Genomic DNA, 18,744 nt, shown 5'->3' with positions numbered 1-18,744 from the left:
TAGTTAAGCCCAGTAGGAACAATCTGAGCAATACTCTTTAGATTTGAACTTGATGGGGGAGGGGAGGGAAAGAAGGGGAAATTTTTTTCCATAGGTGTCTTCCATCAAAGGACTTTGCTATACTATTAGGATTCAATATTAAGGGTGAAGTTAGATGGCTTTTGTGTGTGTATATGTGCATGTATGAGTGTGTGTATGTGTGTGTGTGTGTGTGTGTGTGTATACATGAGAGTGTAAGTAACAATATTTAGCTTCCTTTGGAGTGGTTCTTTGCTCACCATATTCATCATTAGGTTCTTTTGCTAGTATTATATTGGGCATATTCATTTAGTTTAGTTTTGTGTCTGTGTGGAATATAGTCTCAAATCTTTCTGCAAGCAGTTCCATTAAAAAGAAAAATAGGCAAAGAATCAGAGGAAGGTTAAAAAGCAAGGTCGTGAGCATGTCAGCCTGAGAGTGAATGACAGTTTGTGTTCAAGGAGTGGAACTGATTCCATTCCAACTATCCAAGCAAGCTGATACATCTTTGGCATAATGTGGTTTAGGTGGCTCTTTCTATAAGTAGAGAAAAATGGTCATTACTAAGGGCCTAAATGATCCTCCTATTCGAGTCACAAATTAACTCTGCCATTTCCATTTCCATATGTTTGGGACTGGCTTGATGACTAGTGTAAAAGTTGCTGGAAAACTAGTTACAGGGGAAATGTCATGCTTTTTTCTTCTAGATGTAAATGAATATAACTGATGCTCTCACTTGAAAATCGTGTCACCTCACTTCCATTTCTGCTCTTTACAATCTGAGTCACTGTGTGACAATAAGAATTACACTCCCTGGCTTTTAAATTTGAAAAGTTAAGTGATGCAAACCAATAACTAAGTTTACTTTTGGGAAAGGTGAAGGTAGATCATATTTCTTTACTGGATCTTTTAGAATATTTTCAAACTCTACAGTGATCATTATTATTATTATTTGCCTGTTAAGCTGATTCAGGGCTGAGCCCTTTTTGAAGTGATAGGAACATTTACTTATTCCACAGCTTCCGTCTCTTTAAGAGAAAAAAAATAATGGGTGGAGAAGGTGGTTGAAGCTCTTTCAATTTAGTCACTTCCAGATGTTCTGGTATAAGGGAAGTCTTTCTGCGGTCTCAGAGTCCTGCCCGGGTCCTAGCAGTCAGATCTTCTATTAGCTGACAGACCTGCAGGGCTTCACCACCTGCTGAGACAAAGTGGAAAAACCCTGACGCTCCCGCCAGGCACCCAGAGCAGTTACCGGGCAGGGCAGCAATAGTCAGAGGCATGAAATAGCCACTGGCGCACAGTGCTTCAGTCAGGTGGCTTCAGCCTAGAAGAGAAGGGGTAGTGTACCAAAATCGATCAAGCTATTTCCTCTTTCAAGCTCTCTGCTCTCGGACCCCCAACCCCTCTTCCCTACTAAACACCCAGACACCAAAGTCCGCACTTCACCCCTGACACCAGTTTTCCTCTGTTCTTGAAAAACCTCTGAGAACAAGCAGTTCCCCTACCCTAAAACGAATAGCTCGAGTTCCAACCCCAAGATCCCCTTCCCTAGGATCCTATCCCCCCCCCCCCCGCGCTCTTCCTCTCCCCTACTTCTGGTCCTGTCCAGCCTCTCGGGTTTTGCCTTATGCAAGAGCAGCGATTCCCGGCAACAGAAAAGGTTCTTATCCACCTGCTCACCCCAGAGGCTGAATACACACACGTATGCATACATATACATACATACAAACGCACGCACGCTAACACACAGTACAGAAATACACAGTGACCTGCTCGCGACTAGAGATCCTCTACTATACTCCACCAGGTCAAAATCTCTCTCTCATCCCTTGTGTGGTTCAAAACGCTACCTGCAACCCCTTTTCCAGGTACCAAGAGCCTAGTGATGAATACAAAAGAGACAGGACTTTCCTCCCTCGCCCACAAATGCACAAGCTGTTCTTTCACAATCCTCTTTTCCTCTCTCGGGTTTGATGCAGGGGACCCCTCCCTTCACCTCTTTCTTCTCCCCTTCCCCTGTTTCTAGCAAATTTACCAACCTCTTCCAAAATCTACAAAGAAGAGGGAACAGATAGTGCTGGCCCTACACACCTTAGCCTCTCTGGGATAAGGAAGGTCCCACTTCTCCACCCTTTTTTCCTCCTCCTTCTTCTCCTCCGGGGGGCCCTCCTTCCCCCTCCCCCTTTCGTACAGGGCTGGGAGCGGCAGCAGCTGGGAGAGAAGGGATGAGGTCATCCTCTCACTCGGAGTCAGCTGGTGGAGGAGAGAAAGAGGGAGGGAGGGAGGGAGAGGGGAGGAATGTACAGGTCCGAGGACCGCCGCCGCGGCTGCTGCTGCTGCTGGCGGCGGCGGCGGCTCGGACAGCAGCAGCAACCGGGAAAAGAGGGAGAAGAAGAAGAAAAAGAAGGGGACTGGAAAGGGAGGGATAGGAAGGTTGGCTTTCTGTAGGCAGCCAGGCGGCGCTCCAGCTGGCGGAAGGGGAGCTGCTAGCCCCAGCCCAGATCCTACCTACCCAGCCAGCCAGTCAGCTAGGAAATCAGGGAGTGGAGTAGCAGCAGCAGCAGCAGCAGCAGAGGAAAAGGCGGAGGGAGGGAGTAAAGAAGGAAAGGGAGGGGAAGGAAGGAGGGTAAAGAGAAGAGAGAAAAAAAGGAGGTGGCTGGAGGAGGAGACACCAGGAGGAAAAGGTGTCAGATAAAGGAGGGTTTTTCTCTGGTTTTAAGGCATCATGGCCGCTAAGTCAGACGGGAGGCTGAAAATGAAGAAGAGCAGCGACGTGGCGTTCACCCCGCTGCAGAATTCGGACCACTCGGGCTCGGTGCAGGGATTGGCTCCGGGTTTGCCGTCGGGGTCTGGAGCTGAGGACGAGGAGGCAGCCGGTGGTGGCTGCTGTACGGACGGTGGTGGTGGTGGTGGCTGCTCCCGGTGCTGCTGCTGCGGCGGCGGCAGCAGTAGTTCGGGCGGCGGCTCGGGGGTCTCTGGCGGCGGCGGCGGTGGGGGGGGCTCCTCCTCGTTGTGCCTGCGTCTAGGCAGGGAGCAGCAACGCTACTCGCTGTGGGACTGCCTCTGGATCCTAGCCGCTGTGACTGTGTACTTCGCGGATGTGGGTACAGACATCTGGCTGGCAGTGGACTACTACCTGAGGGGCCAGCGGTGGTGGTTTGGACTCACTCTCTTCTTCGTGGTGCTGGGTTCCCTCTCTGTGCAGGTTTTCAGCTTTCGCTGGTTCGTGCACGATTTCAGTACCGAGGACAGCTCCACGAGCACCTCAGCAGCGGCGGCAGCCACTGGTCCCTCTTCTTCTAGCTGCCCACAGCCTGCAGCTGACTGCAAGACGGTGGTCAGCGGTGGGTCTGCAGTTGGAGAAGGAGATGCTCGTCCTTCAACACCGCAAAGGCAAGCTTCAAATGCCAGCAAGAGCTATACCACCACCAACAGCAGCAACAGCAGCAGTGTCACCCGGGCCAGCGGCAAGAACAGGTCTGCGTCCTGTTCATTCTGCATCTGGCTCCTGCAGTCACTCATCCACATCTTGCAGCTCGGGCAAATCTGGAGGTACTGTATCAGGGGTGGAGGGAAAGAGAGAGGCTAGCTGCCAATATTACACGACCACCCACTTTGGTTTTTTGCGCTGTTATAGTTTGTGGTGATATTGTCTAAGTCACACTTTCTTAGGTACTTCGGACACTTGCAGAGTCTGAAGATTTTTTTCTTTTTAAGCTATTACCTTGGGAAAGGGATAGAGAACGAGAAAAGTGGTGTTGATTACCCCACCCTTCCTCACTCTCCTCTTCTAGCTTTTTCACTTGCTACGCTCTCCACCTTTTTTTTTTAAACTGATAATGCTTTGGTGAGTGGGAGGGGCTCCACGGAGAATCTTTTAAATATATTTTAAATGTAGAACTTGTTAGATTTGGGAGTGCTACGTGGGCAATTGTATTCTTTTTGTTACAGAAAATTTCTACTTCTAGTTAGATATGATTGATCATCCATCAGAAGCGCTCAGGCTTTCAGCATTCTTCCTGTGACAACACTAGGTTCAAAAGGAAAGTGCCTTGCAGATACAGAGTTAGTTGTCTTTGCATGTGGATATCGAATTCTTAGTGTGATACTCCTTTTTTCCCCTAGATTGATGTAAATGACTACCATAAAAGTGTGTGTTATGTGGACTCAGGATCACTTCTTTAGTTCATCAGGTTCTCTATCATCATTGCTTGATTTCTAAACTGATTTAAAACCCGTGACGAGAGAGGCAGTGCCTGTATATGTGGTAATGCCGTTGGCATTTAGTCGGTGGTTTTACTCTGTTAGCATGAAGCAGATAAGATAACAATCTTCTTACATACTGATCACTTAAAATTTTAAATGGAAATACTAACCTGAACTGTTAGGTGAAAGAATCCATTTATTTCATAGATTTGGATATAGTATGCAAAGTGATTTTTTTGGGTGATTTTTAAAAAAAAGTTTTTAGAAGCCTTTAAGAGCAACGTTTTACAATGTATTGAATTTCATATATATGAAAGAATGCAAATAAAGATGTTAGTATTCTGAGACGTCTCAAATCTTCCTACTGAATGGGTAGTACAGGTCTTTGTAACTGTGCCACAAGTAAAAATAGAAAACTTCTTAGAAAGTTAGTCTAGGTAGGAGATATGGTTCTGTACTTCACTATACCAATACTCTGTTAAAAACTCTCATTCCTTGTGATGTCTGGTGGCATAAGAACTTCAAATATGGTAATTGAATAGAGAAAGGCCATGTGGAAGTAACTTTTAGACCTTGTGGAGCTGAAGAGTTACCTGAGTTTTCTGAATTCTTTCATTGAACACCACTGCTTGCAATTAAGAAGGTGATCAGCCTGGTCCTCTACTAGGATTCCTACTATGAGAGAGCTTCTGTAGAGACTGGCATAAAATGATTAAGAATTATTTCTTTCCAGAAGTCTCAGAGTTTTATAAAAGGTATTTAGACAACCAATAACATAAGGGAACTTGAATTTTGATACCCCCACAATTTGAATACCTCATAGTATTTTAAAACATCATTCTTAAATGTGGAAGTCCTGTTTCCAAAGGATTTAAAATGTTGCAATGATTTATTTCTTTCAATTATTTTTTCATGTTTCTGAAGCTCCAAGTTCAACATGAAGCATCTATAGTCTTTACCTATGAACAAGTAATGTGAACATTTAATGATAACCAAAACTACAATAGCAGATATTTTAAAATTTTGGATTATGACAATTCTTTGTAAAATTTAGACAATTTTTGCAAACTGCTTTTCTTCAGTCGCCTTTAGTATTCCACATCAGATTTTCTTTTTAGATGTATAGTAATAATTCAAGTACTTTACAAAATAATGAAATGAAATAGAATTATTATTCTTAGAAGGTGGCTTTCTATAAAGAATCATTTGCAAAGTTTTGTGAACTGCAGTAGTTCTTTTGATCATTGTTCTACTTAAATAAACTTTTCCTAATGAAAAGGGATGTGTAGTTTGTCCTCAGGAAAAAAGAAGGAAAAGTAAAAAGCTTTTAAATATCAAAGTTATACCATATCCCAACTCATATACAAAGGGCAGTAGGAAGAAGGAGGTGGAGGTGGATATGAAAAGCTATAACTGTCATATCATGCCATGGCTACATAGTATATAGCTTATCTCATAGGAATGGCAATGCTGATAGTTTAGTCTTCTTGCTAAATATTCACATAACCTTTTTCTTGGAAGCCTCAGAACATACCAAAAGAGTTTGATCTTCTGGGAGGTAAAGCTGTTGGTGGACTTAATTTCTCATGTTTCTCCCACATTTTCAGGAAAACTGGGTTAATGAAGTAACCAAGAGCTGGCCCACCTTAACATTTTCCATAAGTTGTGGCCGATAGCTGTAAGTAATTAGGATAGTCTGTTATGACCACACTCAAAGACCAGTTAGCTTCTTTTGCACTTCACAAATCCTCGTCTTCCAATTCATTGGCTTTCTTTTATACTATCTAGTAGAAGAGAACAAGGGAAAAACTTAAAAACTGTATACAAGGAAACATTCTCCAAATTACACATTTTCCTGTTCTTTAAAGGGTTAAACTAGTAGTTTGGGAAATATACATTATTTTTACTAATTTAATGAAATGGTACTGATTTTATTAAGATTATACTATAAACTAGAGGATTTTGCAATAGCCTAATTCTTTAAAGTAGTAAGAATTCCATTCACTCTTAAAGCTGTTGTTCAGAAGCCCTGAACTAAAAATATACAACAGTACCCAATGGGCCAAAGCACATGAGGTCATTATTCATGTTTTAGAATGCTACTTTCTCTGATCAATAAAATAGATTTTAGCTAGCTTGGTAAATTTTTATTGTAAGTGTTTTCATGAAATTCTAGTTATTTTAGGAGACTGGGAAAATTCTAAAAGTTGTCAGGGGAAAAAACCTCTTTGAAATGATATCAAAAGGCTGATTTGGCTGGAAATTGTCATTTGGAATATTGTAGTCAAGATTCATATTTACTTATGCATTTCTTACAGATGCAATTGCTGTAAGCGATGATACATATTCATTTTAATTAAAGCTTACTAATGGGAAATTAATGATGGTTTTTAATGTTGCATGGGGTGATCCTGGGAAAGAGCTATTTGAAATAATGAAAGTGAACTTTTCCTGCCTTAGCAATTATGACTACAAAAGAACTCTGTTAATGAATGAAAAAAGTAACATTCTTCCTTCTTGTTCTTTTTCTCTGATTTCAACAACTTATTAGGGGTGGAATTTAGCCCACTAGAAACCCAACATCTCATGGAAATGTTTTCAGCCAGCTATGGACCAGGTTGAGAAATTGTTTTAGAGGTGACTCATTGACAGCAATTTCTTTTTCAGTTAGTCAGTCAACAAGCATTGGTTTAACATCTGCTATGTGGCAGGCACAGTGCTAAATGAAAAGAGCAAAAGGCAGTTCCTGTTCTCAAGGAGCTTACAGTCTAATGAAAGAGACAATATGAAAACAACTATGTACAAGCAAGACATATACAGGATAAACTGGAAATAATCGAGGGAGGCTAAGCATTAGCATTAAGGTGGATCAACAAAGGCTTCTTATAAAAATAGAATCTTAGCTGGGACTTGAAGGGAACCAGGAGGAAGAGCCTGGGTGGATAGAAGCATTCTAGGGAAGGGTGACAGACAGCTAATGAAAATACTTGGAATACAGAGATGGAGTATCTTGTGCAAGGAACAGTGAGGAGGCCAGTGTCACTGAATCTTCGAGTACACAGGGGAGAGTAAATTATAAGAAGACTGGAAAGGTAGAGGCCAGGAACCAGGTTGTAAAAGGCTTTGGATACCAGACAGAATTTTATATTTGATCCTGGAGGTAACAGGGAGCCACTGGAATTAATAAACACCTCTTTGTAAGATTTATACTAGTTCTATCTAGTCTGTAGTTTTCTAATTTTAAAAATGTATTCTTGGTCAGTATTGATCTTGCTGTTTTAGTCATAGTTTGCTAACATTTTTAGTTAAGAAAATTATTTATTGTAAACAAGATATAAAGTATAACATAAGAAATAACATGTAAATCTTAATGTAGTCACAAGAATGTTTTTTTTACATTTTTAACATTAACAACAAAACTTTTTTTTATAATGTTTCCCATGGGGCCATTTTTAAATCATATATTAGGAAAGAATCCGATGAGGCAAAATTGCTTTTTGGCCTTTATATGAATGTTTAAAAATTAAGCCTGATACACACGAAACATGTTAAATGAAGGAACAATATATTTTTGATTTTATAATAAATTAGATTTTATAATAAATGAAGGAACAATATAAATTTCATTGCATGCCAAACAGTTCATTTTGCTTTACTGTGTATAATATCTATGATACAACAGGATAAAATAGGAATATTAATATTTATAGAATTAATAATTATATGTAAATAGAAATACTATTAACAAAAGTTATATACTAATTATTCCTGCCTCCCTTTATCCTACTCTAAAAACTCTTATAAATAGGACAAACTTTTTCCTATCCTTTTATAAACTAAAAAAAAAATACCACCCCACTAACTTTCTTTTTCAATTGAATCCTTATTACCTAAGGATATTTTACCTATAATAGAACCATCTTTCAAACAGTAATTTATTCCTGATGTCCCTTTTTTAAAACTGCAAGGTTGTTCAATCTTTAGATATTTTTTAAAACAAAGTACAGTGTATCCCAGAGTTTACAGAAATCTCATTGGTACACAATTTTCAAATCTACACCAGAAACTGCAGACATAGTTAAAAAGAGAGGTGGCACACTTAGTACTTCTGCATTTTCTTTAGATGATCTATCATGCTAGGTATCTTTTAACAGATGTGGTGGGAAAATAATTTATATTTGTTCATTGTCACCATAATACCTTGAACTTTTATATCAGTTGTTCCAAACAATGATGGCAGGAAAGGACAATAGTTACCTTGCTTACATTATCTCCTCAGTGATGCCTAACAATGACATCGGTAAGAATAAATCCTTCATAACCAGTAGGAATTGTGTTGAATCACAAGTTGCTACAGACCCAAGATTTGAAGGTGTAGAAGTGATGATAGGTTCTTCTACGTTCTTTTCTAATCAGTTCACATCTGTTGTGTGTCCAGTTTTGGTCAACACATTTTAAGAAGGATTAAGAAGCTAGAGTACCTTTAGAGAAGGGTAACTATAATGGTGAGGGGGACTCAAAAGGAGACTGCTACAAAAGGAAAGTTTGGAAAAAGTTTGGTGATAGAGGAGAAACAAAAGCCATCTTCAAATATTTAAAGATCCATTACATGGAAGAGAGATTCTTCTTGTTTTTCTTGGCCTTGGAGGGGAGAACCAGGGAAGTTAAAAGGAAGATTTTTAAAAATTCTAATAATAATTAATTCTAATAATTTAATTCCAAAATTAGAATATTTAACCTTTTATGAAAGAAGAAAAATAGCTTGGTGAGTTCTCTGTCACTAGAAACCTTCAAGGAAGGATTAGTTGGCTATTTATTGGGAATTTTATAAGAAAACAACCTTTTTTCTTTTGTTTCATTCCACTTTGTACTTCTGGGTGTCTCTGGCTAATTTAAATGAAAGATAACCCATAGACAAGTCAGGAATAAAAATCATTATTGATTGTGTGTTACTTCACCATTGGGCTTTACATGTATTATAAAAGATTAGTGCCATCTGTCATTTTGTTAAGTGGGTATTTCTTATATACTTGTCTTACCTTTCACAAAGCCTCCCAAAGGAGTTAAAATGTTAATATATTTTAAAGGAACTGGCTAGTTCTGAGGCCAAATTTTCATCCATGTCTGCCTCAGGCATCTCTCTTCCGCTGATAGAACTCCTAGTGATTTCAAAGGTGCCTTCTGGTACAAGTGTGTCAATAGACAGAGCCTGATATGAGGACTACCTTCCCAAAAAGAACCAGTTGAGTAATAATATTATTTGTTAAATGATATTGCATAGAAAATAAAGTATTGGTGATGTTCTTTGGATTTAAATTTCATTTTTAGATTATCATTAGAAAAAGCTAGGCTTCACTTTCTTGATATTTGGAGCAACTAGGTTCTCCAGAATAATCTCATGCCATTCTATATGCCTTTCAAAATAGAGTCATATTTATATGGCACTTGATCCTCACAACTCTGTGAAGCAAGGACAGAAAGTGTTATTAGTCCCACTTTGTATATGTAGGGTCCAAGCAGCAGAAAATGTTTGACTTCCCTAAGGTCATAACAGTAATTAGTTGTAGGTCCAGGGCTAGGGCCCAATAGCTTAATTCCTAGTATTGTTCTTTTTCTGCCGGACTCAGCTGCCACATACTTGGTCTTGCACTAATTAAAAAGAGCAGTCAGAGAGTTTGTTTGGAATCATGCAGTTATGCCTCTTTATAACTTTTCACTGGTTTGTGGATATAGAGTCTTCCCAGGATAATCACAAATCTATGTAACTTCTCCAAATGCTAGGCTTAGTATTTCAATTTTAGCTGACAGATATGTAAAACCCTATGTAACTCTACAGCTCCCTGTGTTTTTATTTCAGCTGCTCAGTATTGGCTCTTTCAGGGACTGTTTGAGTAAATGATGTGGGGATCCCGAGTACTAGACCTACCTCTTTCAGTATCATTGATGCAAAGGATTTAAATTGCTTCAACCTAGTTGAACTACATGTGCATGGTTTTCCTTATCAGTGAAAGGAACATATTTATCATACAGATTATTTTCCATAAGAGTTTTGCCAGAAACATAAATATAGAGGCTGATAATAATAAGCATTCTTAAATATCTGTATATTATTTGCCTTCTGTTTGAGGAGCACCTGTGAGTTCTGAATTTCTTACCTAAAACACATGTGCTCAGTTATTTGCTTCTAACTCGTTGATGCCTGAGTGTCAATCCCTTAATTTCCCATTATATATTTTCTATTTTTTGTAGAGAGAGAAATTCTAAGTTTATTCTTTTAAATAATATTGCCACTATAAGAATCAAATAGAGCCACTATCCTTTTATGGAACTGTTTGATGTAATCTCATAAATACAATTGCTTTTCTTCCTTTAGAGGTTAAAGAGAGCTTAAAGTGAGAATGAGTTAAAGAGTTAAAGTGAGAATGAGGATGAAGGATTAAAATTGGGTTAATTTTTTTTGGTAATTGTTTCAAACTTTAGATGAAAAAAGATGAAATAACAGAATAAATGAAAGCTTTGAATATAAATATAAACAAAAATAAATCAAATATAAAACAGTATTATCTATATGTGTTGAAATGAAGATTTTATTTGGCCTTCCGGGGGGGAAATATTTGTGGTTCCCTTGATATAGCCTCATCTAAGTATATAAAGACATGTTAAGTGCTGACATTCAAGAGGAATTTAAATGGATACACAAGCATTATAATGTTATCTGTTTGATTTTTATAAAAATGGTGCACAGTAATTTACAATGGGAAAATATTTCCTGCCATTGCCTGTCCTTAGATTATATTTCTGCACACTATATTTTTGTCAATGGAGGACACCAACTCTTAGAATGCCTGTAGTTGATAGTCCAGTGGAAAACAGCAAACATGATGGGTGGTACTTCTAAAATGGTGGCATGACCATATGTATTTATAGATATTGACAAATATCTATATGTAACTCTTTCTTCTCCAGGGAAGATTGGTTAGCTTTCTTACCCATCTGTCCTCTTAGACTGCTAATGAAAGTGAATCAGGGAATGGAAGCAAATAGCTTGAAAATTGGCAAAGTACTATTAAATGTGCCTGGGTTGTCTGAAATTACCAACTTTCTTTTTTATAATTGGGGCTAAATATCTCAAAGAGTTGAGTCTCATTGGGACAGCTGCACCTGCACCTGAATGGCCACATCTACATTCCTGTACCTGCTGGCAAGAATTCATAAATAATACATTCTATCTGGGGAAACTGTGAGTTAACATTTTTTTACAGTCTTCCCTTCCTAATATGTGAATGTCTAAGCACACAACTGTGCACTAAATGGTAAATTTTGGTGTCTACTCTACTCTTCTTTGCCTTCGTACAGGCCGCTTATGGGTAGATGTGTCACAGTAAAGTGAGGTAGAGAAAAGAGACAATTATTAAGATAAATTAGGCCCAAATGTTTGTGGCAGCAGTAGATAACTACATGGTCCCTTTTGGTCTTTTCTTACTATAAGAGGATGTGAAGATAGTGCGAGCCTGGAAGATCAGTAACAGACTGGTAGTGAATCAGCTTGTGAAAGTCTCCTTTCAGAAAGTGGTTAATGCAGAAAGGCACCATGGTAGAGTACAGAAAACAGTAGACTGGGAAGCAAGAGACTGAAGTTCTCACTCTTGATTTCACATTTTGTTTTCTCCAAATTGATTTTTTTTAATTCAAAAGCATTTTGTAATTTAATCTATACCTCCCACTATCCTCTCACTGAGAAAATTTTTAAAAAAGGAAAAGAAAAAAGAAAGTCTTCAGTAAATACTTTCATAGTGTGGCATAAAACAAATTCACACATAAGCCATGTCTGTAAATGCCTTCTTCTGCATTTCATCACCTCTCTGTCATGAGGTGATTGGCATGTTTCATCTTCATCCTTTTGGTCTTCTGCTTTATCATTGTACTGATCAGAGTTCTAAAGTCCTTAAAAATTGTTTTTTTTTATAACACTAACATTGTGCAAATTGTTTCTACTAGTTTTCACCTTGCTTTTCATTGGCTCATAGTAATCTTCACAATTTCCATTGAAATTGTCCACTTCATCTTTTCTTATTGTACAATACCATTCCGTTTCATTCTTATACCAAAATTTGCTCAACCTTTCCCAAACAGGAGGAACTTTCCTTGTGTTCCAATATTTGGCAAATGACACAGAGCTGTAGTAAATATTTTGAGCATATACATCCTTTTCCCTTTTTTGTTTCTTTAGGGGTACATTCTTAATAAGTAGAATTTCTGGGACAAAGTGTATGCTCAGTTTATTAATTTTCTGAACATACTTTCAAAATGCTTACCAAAATGGCTGGACTAATTCTTAAGTATATCAATAGTGCATTCAAGTACTTGTTTTCCCATAGCACTTTCAACATTTATCACTTTTATGTTATCTTTGACAATCTAATGGGTATGAGGTAGAACCTTAAAATTGCTTTCATTTGCATTTCTATAATTATTAGTGATTTAAAACATTTTTCATAGGACTGCTGACAGCTTGGATTTCTTCTTTTGAAAACTGCCTATTCATATCCTTTGACCATTTACTTATTGGGGAATGACTCTTAGTCTTATAGATTTGAATGAGTTTCTTATATATCTTGGATATGGACTTTTTATCATAGAGAATTGTTGCATTTTAATGAACTTTGAAGGAGTAGGTTATCGGTAGGTGGAGTTATTATCTTCCTGAAAGATGAAGGTAATTCAGGCATAGAGAAGAGCATGAGCAAAGGCATGGAGGGAGGTAAGAAAGCATGGTATAGATTTGTGGGATGATGATGAATGATTCACTTTGGTACATTTATGCATATATAGCATTTACACCAGATGACGTACTATCTTCATTGCTTTCCTTAGAGTCACTGTACATCAACTTTAGATTTGTAAAGTATACACCTAAGCTATCTATGATGAATGGTTCCATAAGTAATGAAACTAGCCCTTTGAGATCTAGTCAGCAAGATTTTTTCAAGTTCATGCTAAGTTCTAGGCACTGAGCTAAGTGCTTTAGATACAAAGACAAAAAAACAGCCCCCAAATTCAGGAAGCTCATATTCTAATGGGGAACCACTGATAGTAAGGATAATTAATGTATAAAAATACCATGACTATTTGTTTAACCTAAAATAATTCTCATATTTCAATTCTCACATTCAAATAGTTTAGTCAGTGTAATAATTCTAAATTTAAAAAAGAAACAAGCTTAAATGAAATTCTGGCTGTTATTAAGTATAAAGTGTGTACCCCCAAAGGTAAATTTACCATTTTCTCAGTTTTTGGTCATTTGGGAATATACCCTTGTACTTCCTCTCATCATAAAAAGAAGCAATAATAAACACACTTAAAGAGAGATCACTTGTGTCAGTGATGATGCGCTTGTCTAGACAAAACTTCCTATGAAATTAAAAGCCAGTCGAGTTATGAAGTCATTGATTCAATCAGTTGCTAATTGAATTGCAGCTCTTAGAGAACTGTGGTCAGATGCTATTCTTCTCAAAGAAAAGAGATACGTTCAGACATGTGTTCCAGGACTTAGCATAGTGCTTACCATATAGTTGTTGTTGTTGAGTCATTTCAGTCGTGTCCAACTCTTCATGACACCATTTTGGGATTTTCTTGGCAAATATACTGGAGTGGTTTGCCATTTCCTTCTCCAGCTCATTTTACAGATGAGGAACTGAGGTAAACAGGGTCAAGTGATTTGCCCAGAGTCACACAGCCAATAAGTGTCTGAGGCCAGATTTGAACTCAGGTCTTCTTGATAGGACCAGCACTCTATCCACTGTGCCACTTAGCTGCCCTAGCATACAGTAGGTACTTAATAAATAATAATTAACTGACAAAAGTGATTAATAAGTTCAGCTAGGTGGTCGTCTAGGACATAGGATGTCTGGGGACTTAATGAGCAGTATCATTTTTATAAATGCACATATCTTTTTGCCAGGCAAATCTCACTCTTATGCTACATAAGAGTTTTTATCTACCATTATCTATCAACTTACATGTGTTACAGTGGCTGAAAGCTATTAGTGAAGAGCAGCATAGGATAGATAGCAGGAATAGTTTTCAGAATAATTGATATTTGTATGGAACTTTAGAATTTTCAAAGTGTTTTAATACATTATTTCATTTGAATCTCACAATGACAGTGAGTTGACTATCTCAATTATTATTGTGATTTTCATTTTGCTGATGAAGAAATTGAAGAGCAGAGTAGTTAAATGACTTGCCCATGGTCATGGAACAAGTGTCAGAGGCAGAATTCAAACCCAGGTTTTTCTGACCTTGGATAAGGCCTACAGATTCCTTGTGCTAGTTTAGGATGTACTATATTCTGGCCTGAGGAGAAAGTATTGCGTTAAAGTCTTCTGAATAGGAGTAGTTAGTTTTTCTAGCCTATCAGAAATCAATTATTGGAAGAAAAAAATCAATCCATTTCTAGTTTGTTTTGTGGGGGGTTGCTAGGCAAAATTCTCACTCTTTTTTGATAAAGAGGAATTCTTTTTTTAAATGAGATGTGTGCAAAGTCCTTTTCAAGCCTTAAAGTACCATATAAATGCTAGCTATTTTCACCAGAGACAAGTAGGTGGCTCAGTAAATAGAAAATTGGACTTAGAATCAGAAATAGATGAGTTAAAATTCAGCTTCAAATACTGGACTAGCTGAGTGATCCTGGGCAAGTCACTTAAACTCTGCCTGTATCAGTTTTCTCATCTGCAAAATGTGCATAATAAGAACACCTGCCTCTCAGAGTTCTTTTGAGGGCAAATTGAGAAAATATTTACATACCTTAAATAAACATTTGTTATTATTATTACTAATTGTTTACAGAATGCAGTGGGTGATAAGGGACCATAAAATTAAAGCTACATGTGGTGTGGTTTAGTAATCCATAAAGAGCTACCTCCAGTGAAAGGTACTCTTAAGGTATCAGAGAAAGCATTAGTTGGACTACATAAGAAAGTACATTTTGTTTAAAAACAATAAAAAAAAACTTTCTAAAGTTCCACTATGGGAAATTCCATCTGTGAGATTTGAAAAAAATCAATTGATCTTCTGTTTCTGTGGCTCATGTAATTGCCATAAATAGACTCCAGATGTTTCTCTGAATTTTTCACTTTTCCTGTTCTGCAGCCTGTAAACAGTCTGCCATCAGAACCTTTGTGACAATTGTATTGGGGAAAGTGAAGGCATAGGGCTCTGATTTTTGGCCTCAGCTGGCTTTATACTGACAATAGCAATGGAAAAATTAGAAACGGAAAAAAAGAGTTTCAACAGTTAAAAAGGAGTCTGGTGTAGTAGAAATGACACTGAACTGGGAACTAGGAGACCTGATTTCTAGTCTTGGAATTCTTATTAAGCAGATAGGTGATTTGGGGTCATATCACTTTTCCTCTCTGGGCCTCAGTTTCTTCACCTGCAGAAAAGATATTTGGACAGAAAAGATGACAGATATGTAAGGTGATTTCTAACTCTAGATGTCTGTGGTTTGGTCACTTTTGCACTCCTTAATTCATTGCCGGTTATGTAAAGTCAAGTGCTTTTTTATTTATCATAATAATCTCTTGGCATAAGTCAATCTAGAGAGGATTCCCCACCCCCCCACACACACTGTGACTGATTAAAGATACCTGGATATACGCCTGTAACATATACCTGGACATATGTACCTGGGTGCTTAGTCTTTCAAATAAATATATATTGTCACCAGGAGTTGTAACTGGAGAAGTGTTTCTTTTTTTAACCTCTTCTGACATTAGGAAGGAAAAAACAACAACCTATGCTGAGCTGGGGTCTTCATACCTTTATTAGCAAAAAATAAAGTATCTTGTCCAATAGAATCTAACTTCCTCAGAGGTAGGGACTGTTTAATTTCATATTCATGTCCCCAGCACCAAGCACAATTCTTGGTACATAGCAGACCCTTAATGAATACTTACTGAATTGAATATTTGACAAAAAATATAGATATTCTCAATTTTACTTCAGGATTCCAGTGACTAATGTATGATATGAATTTCATCTTATTTTGTGGAATGATAGCCCATGATACATAGTTACACCTGTAGAATAAATCAAATGGCCACAGTTCTAATGTAATAGTATAGCATTTGTCTTCCAAATGAGAAAAATAGTGTTCAATAATATCACTAAATATGTCAGTGTCTGAATTTTGGAACAAAGATATGATGGAATGATATGTCATAAATTCTGCATATGTGTAGATATGTTATCAAACTGATTTTCTTTCTCAATAAATAAAATTGTGGCTTTCTCCAGAAATGCATGTTTTTCAAAGTAATATTTTTAAAATTTTCCTTTTGTGCAACAGCTGGTGTTGCTATGCCATTACTTGTGTTGCTAGGGTTCCTCCTCCCCTCACCCCCCCATCCCCATCTGTGTGTAGAGATGTGACTGTTCAGTTCAGTGTTTTTAAAAGTTTCCATTGGCTGTTACTAAATTATCTTTGTTGGTCAAATTCTTCAGTAGGTGTGGTCACCTTGATGAGTTTTAGGTATCAGGGTACACTTTTCCACAGACTAACAGAATGTAAAGCTAGGAAATTTCCTTTAAGATTGTTTGATCTGACCCCTCATTTTTTAAATGCATAAACTGATAGTAGTAGGAACAATATCCTAAGGCCTACCAGAGGTAGGGAACCTAAGGCCTTGAGGTCATATGTGGCCTTCTCGGTCTTCAAGTGTGGCCCTTTGACTGAATCCAAGCTTCCGAAGTTTCCCCACCCCTGGAACCCCATGTGAGTTAGGTCATTTTTTTTCCCCTTAAAAGTATTGAGTCCTTCCTCCTAACTTAACTGATTCAGTAAAGTAAGGTGTTAGCTTCCTGATGGATTAAGTATAAAAAGCCATCATAGGAAGAGTTAGCAGCTACTCCCTCAGATTTCTGGCCAGCAGACCAGCATTGCCAGTCTGATGGCAGAACAGGGAAGCTATGACCAACTGAATCACTGCTATATATCTTCACCGGGTATCCTTTCCCTATTATGACTAGGTAAGCCTCCTTTCATTAACTGTTGGGTTTTCTCAGTGTCTCATTTTGTTCCCATCTCAAAATGAACTACAAGATCAGCTTGAGTTCCATTTGACTCAATTTGACCCAATCAGTCAATCGGATTTTACTCAAGCCATGAGGGAAGATCTGCCTGGGTTTTCTTAGGACAGAGAGGGATCATGCTTCAGTGGGAAGAAACCTGGGCTGTTTGGAGACTGTTTTTCCCTCAACTTTGTCAAAGTCCACAGACACATCATTTACTTCATTAATGGGCTTCAGTCTTCTTAACTTTGAAGATGGTAATCTCTCAGGTCCCTCCAACCTTGATATTTTTCAAAAACCTGTTAGCTGTTTATACTATTGAATCATTTGATGCTTCACCAGATACCCTACAGTGTAACAATTTGGGTTTGGTTTGGTTTTGCCTTGGTCTGGGCTAGTTTTCAACTAAGCAACTCAAGGGATCAGTTTCTCACATTTTCACACCCAATTTGTGGATCAATATTATTCCTAATATGCATTTCCTTCTGTCACCTTGAGGCAAAAATAAATGTTTCCATGCTAAATTTTGTAGCAGCAAAGAATGCTAATTATGTTGCATTCACCTGTGAATAGAAGACAATTGGCCTGCATTTATGCCTTATTTCTGTATTGAGACATACATTACATAGACTGGAACTCTCCCTTGCATATGTTCATGAATTATGAATTCAACTCTAAGCACATAAGGCTAAACACTACTATCAGTCACATCTCTTACTGAGATCAGCAAGATTGGAAACTATGTGACATAATTCCGAATTCAACCTGTACAACTTATTTCAAAAGAGCAACTTTACGAACGCTCTACCATTAGCCGGGTAGAGAGTACTGATTACCATGCATCTTCAATTCAACTTTCCAGCATTAGATAGGTTTGATGTTAGTATGGTCAATACCAAATGTCCATTTCCCAGTCAGAAAGTATTTCCTTTTTATCAATGTGCCAAATACCCATGGATCAGAATTGTTTTCATGAGTGAATACCAACTGATATTTAGTCATATTTCTGTTCATGTTCTCTGTTTTTTTTATTCTCAGTTTAATAGTATCACTACAAATTACAATTCCTCCAGAGGAACTAGGTAATTTCCAAATTATTTTTCATGTGCATGGCAACAAAAAATCTCATTTATCACAAGATCTTATCCCACCTTAGAGAAATGGGGATAATTACACCAATAAGATATTTTCCTTCCAGCCACACATTGGCTTCAGGGTTATGTGAGGTCAGGATTCTCTTTGCCAGAGCAGAGATGAGGTAATTAAGCTTAGATCCAGACAACCCAGAATTTGACATTCTCTATTAGCAAAAGAACAAAGTGAAAGTATTTAAGTGAATTTGGGCCTAGTTCTCATTAAAGATTCTGATAGTACCAGTTAAAACTCTATTTAACGAGTTTATTGGAAAAGGCATAAACATAAACAGACTTGGGAACATGTTAAATAAAG

At 37.8% G+C, this 18,744-nt stretch overlaps 1 protein-coding gene across 1 annotated transcript in view; it reads left to right on the top strand.

The window, feature by feature from the left end:
* Positions 1-2,472: 2,472 nt before the first annotated feature.
* Positions 2,473-18,744, top strand: part of XKR4 (XK related 4) — a 469,015-nt gene continuing 452,743 nt past the window's right edge. Inside the window, 1 exon segment of the mRNA XM_021005964.2 lies at positions 2,473-3,570. Within this exon segment, the coding sequence (XP_020861623.1) occupies positions 2,744-3,570 (827 nt within the window). The 5' untranslated portion in view covers positions 2,473-2,743.

This window comes from Phascolarctos cinereus, unplaced genomic scaffold (genome assembly GCF_003287225.1).
Source record: "Phascolarctos cinereus isolate Bilbo 61053 unplaced genomic scaffold, phaCin_HiC Scaffold_4;HRSCAF=312, whole genome shotgun sequence".
Lineage (NCBI taxonomy): Eukaryota > Metazoa > Chordata > Mammalia > Diprotodontia > Phascolarctidae > Phascolarctos > Phascolarctos cinereus.
The sequence above is the reverse complement of the archived record's forward strand: the minus strand, read 5'-3'. Positions and strand labels throughout refer to the sequence as shown.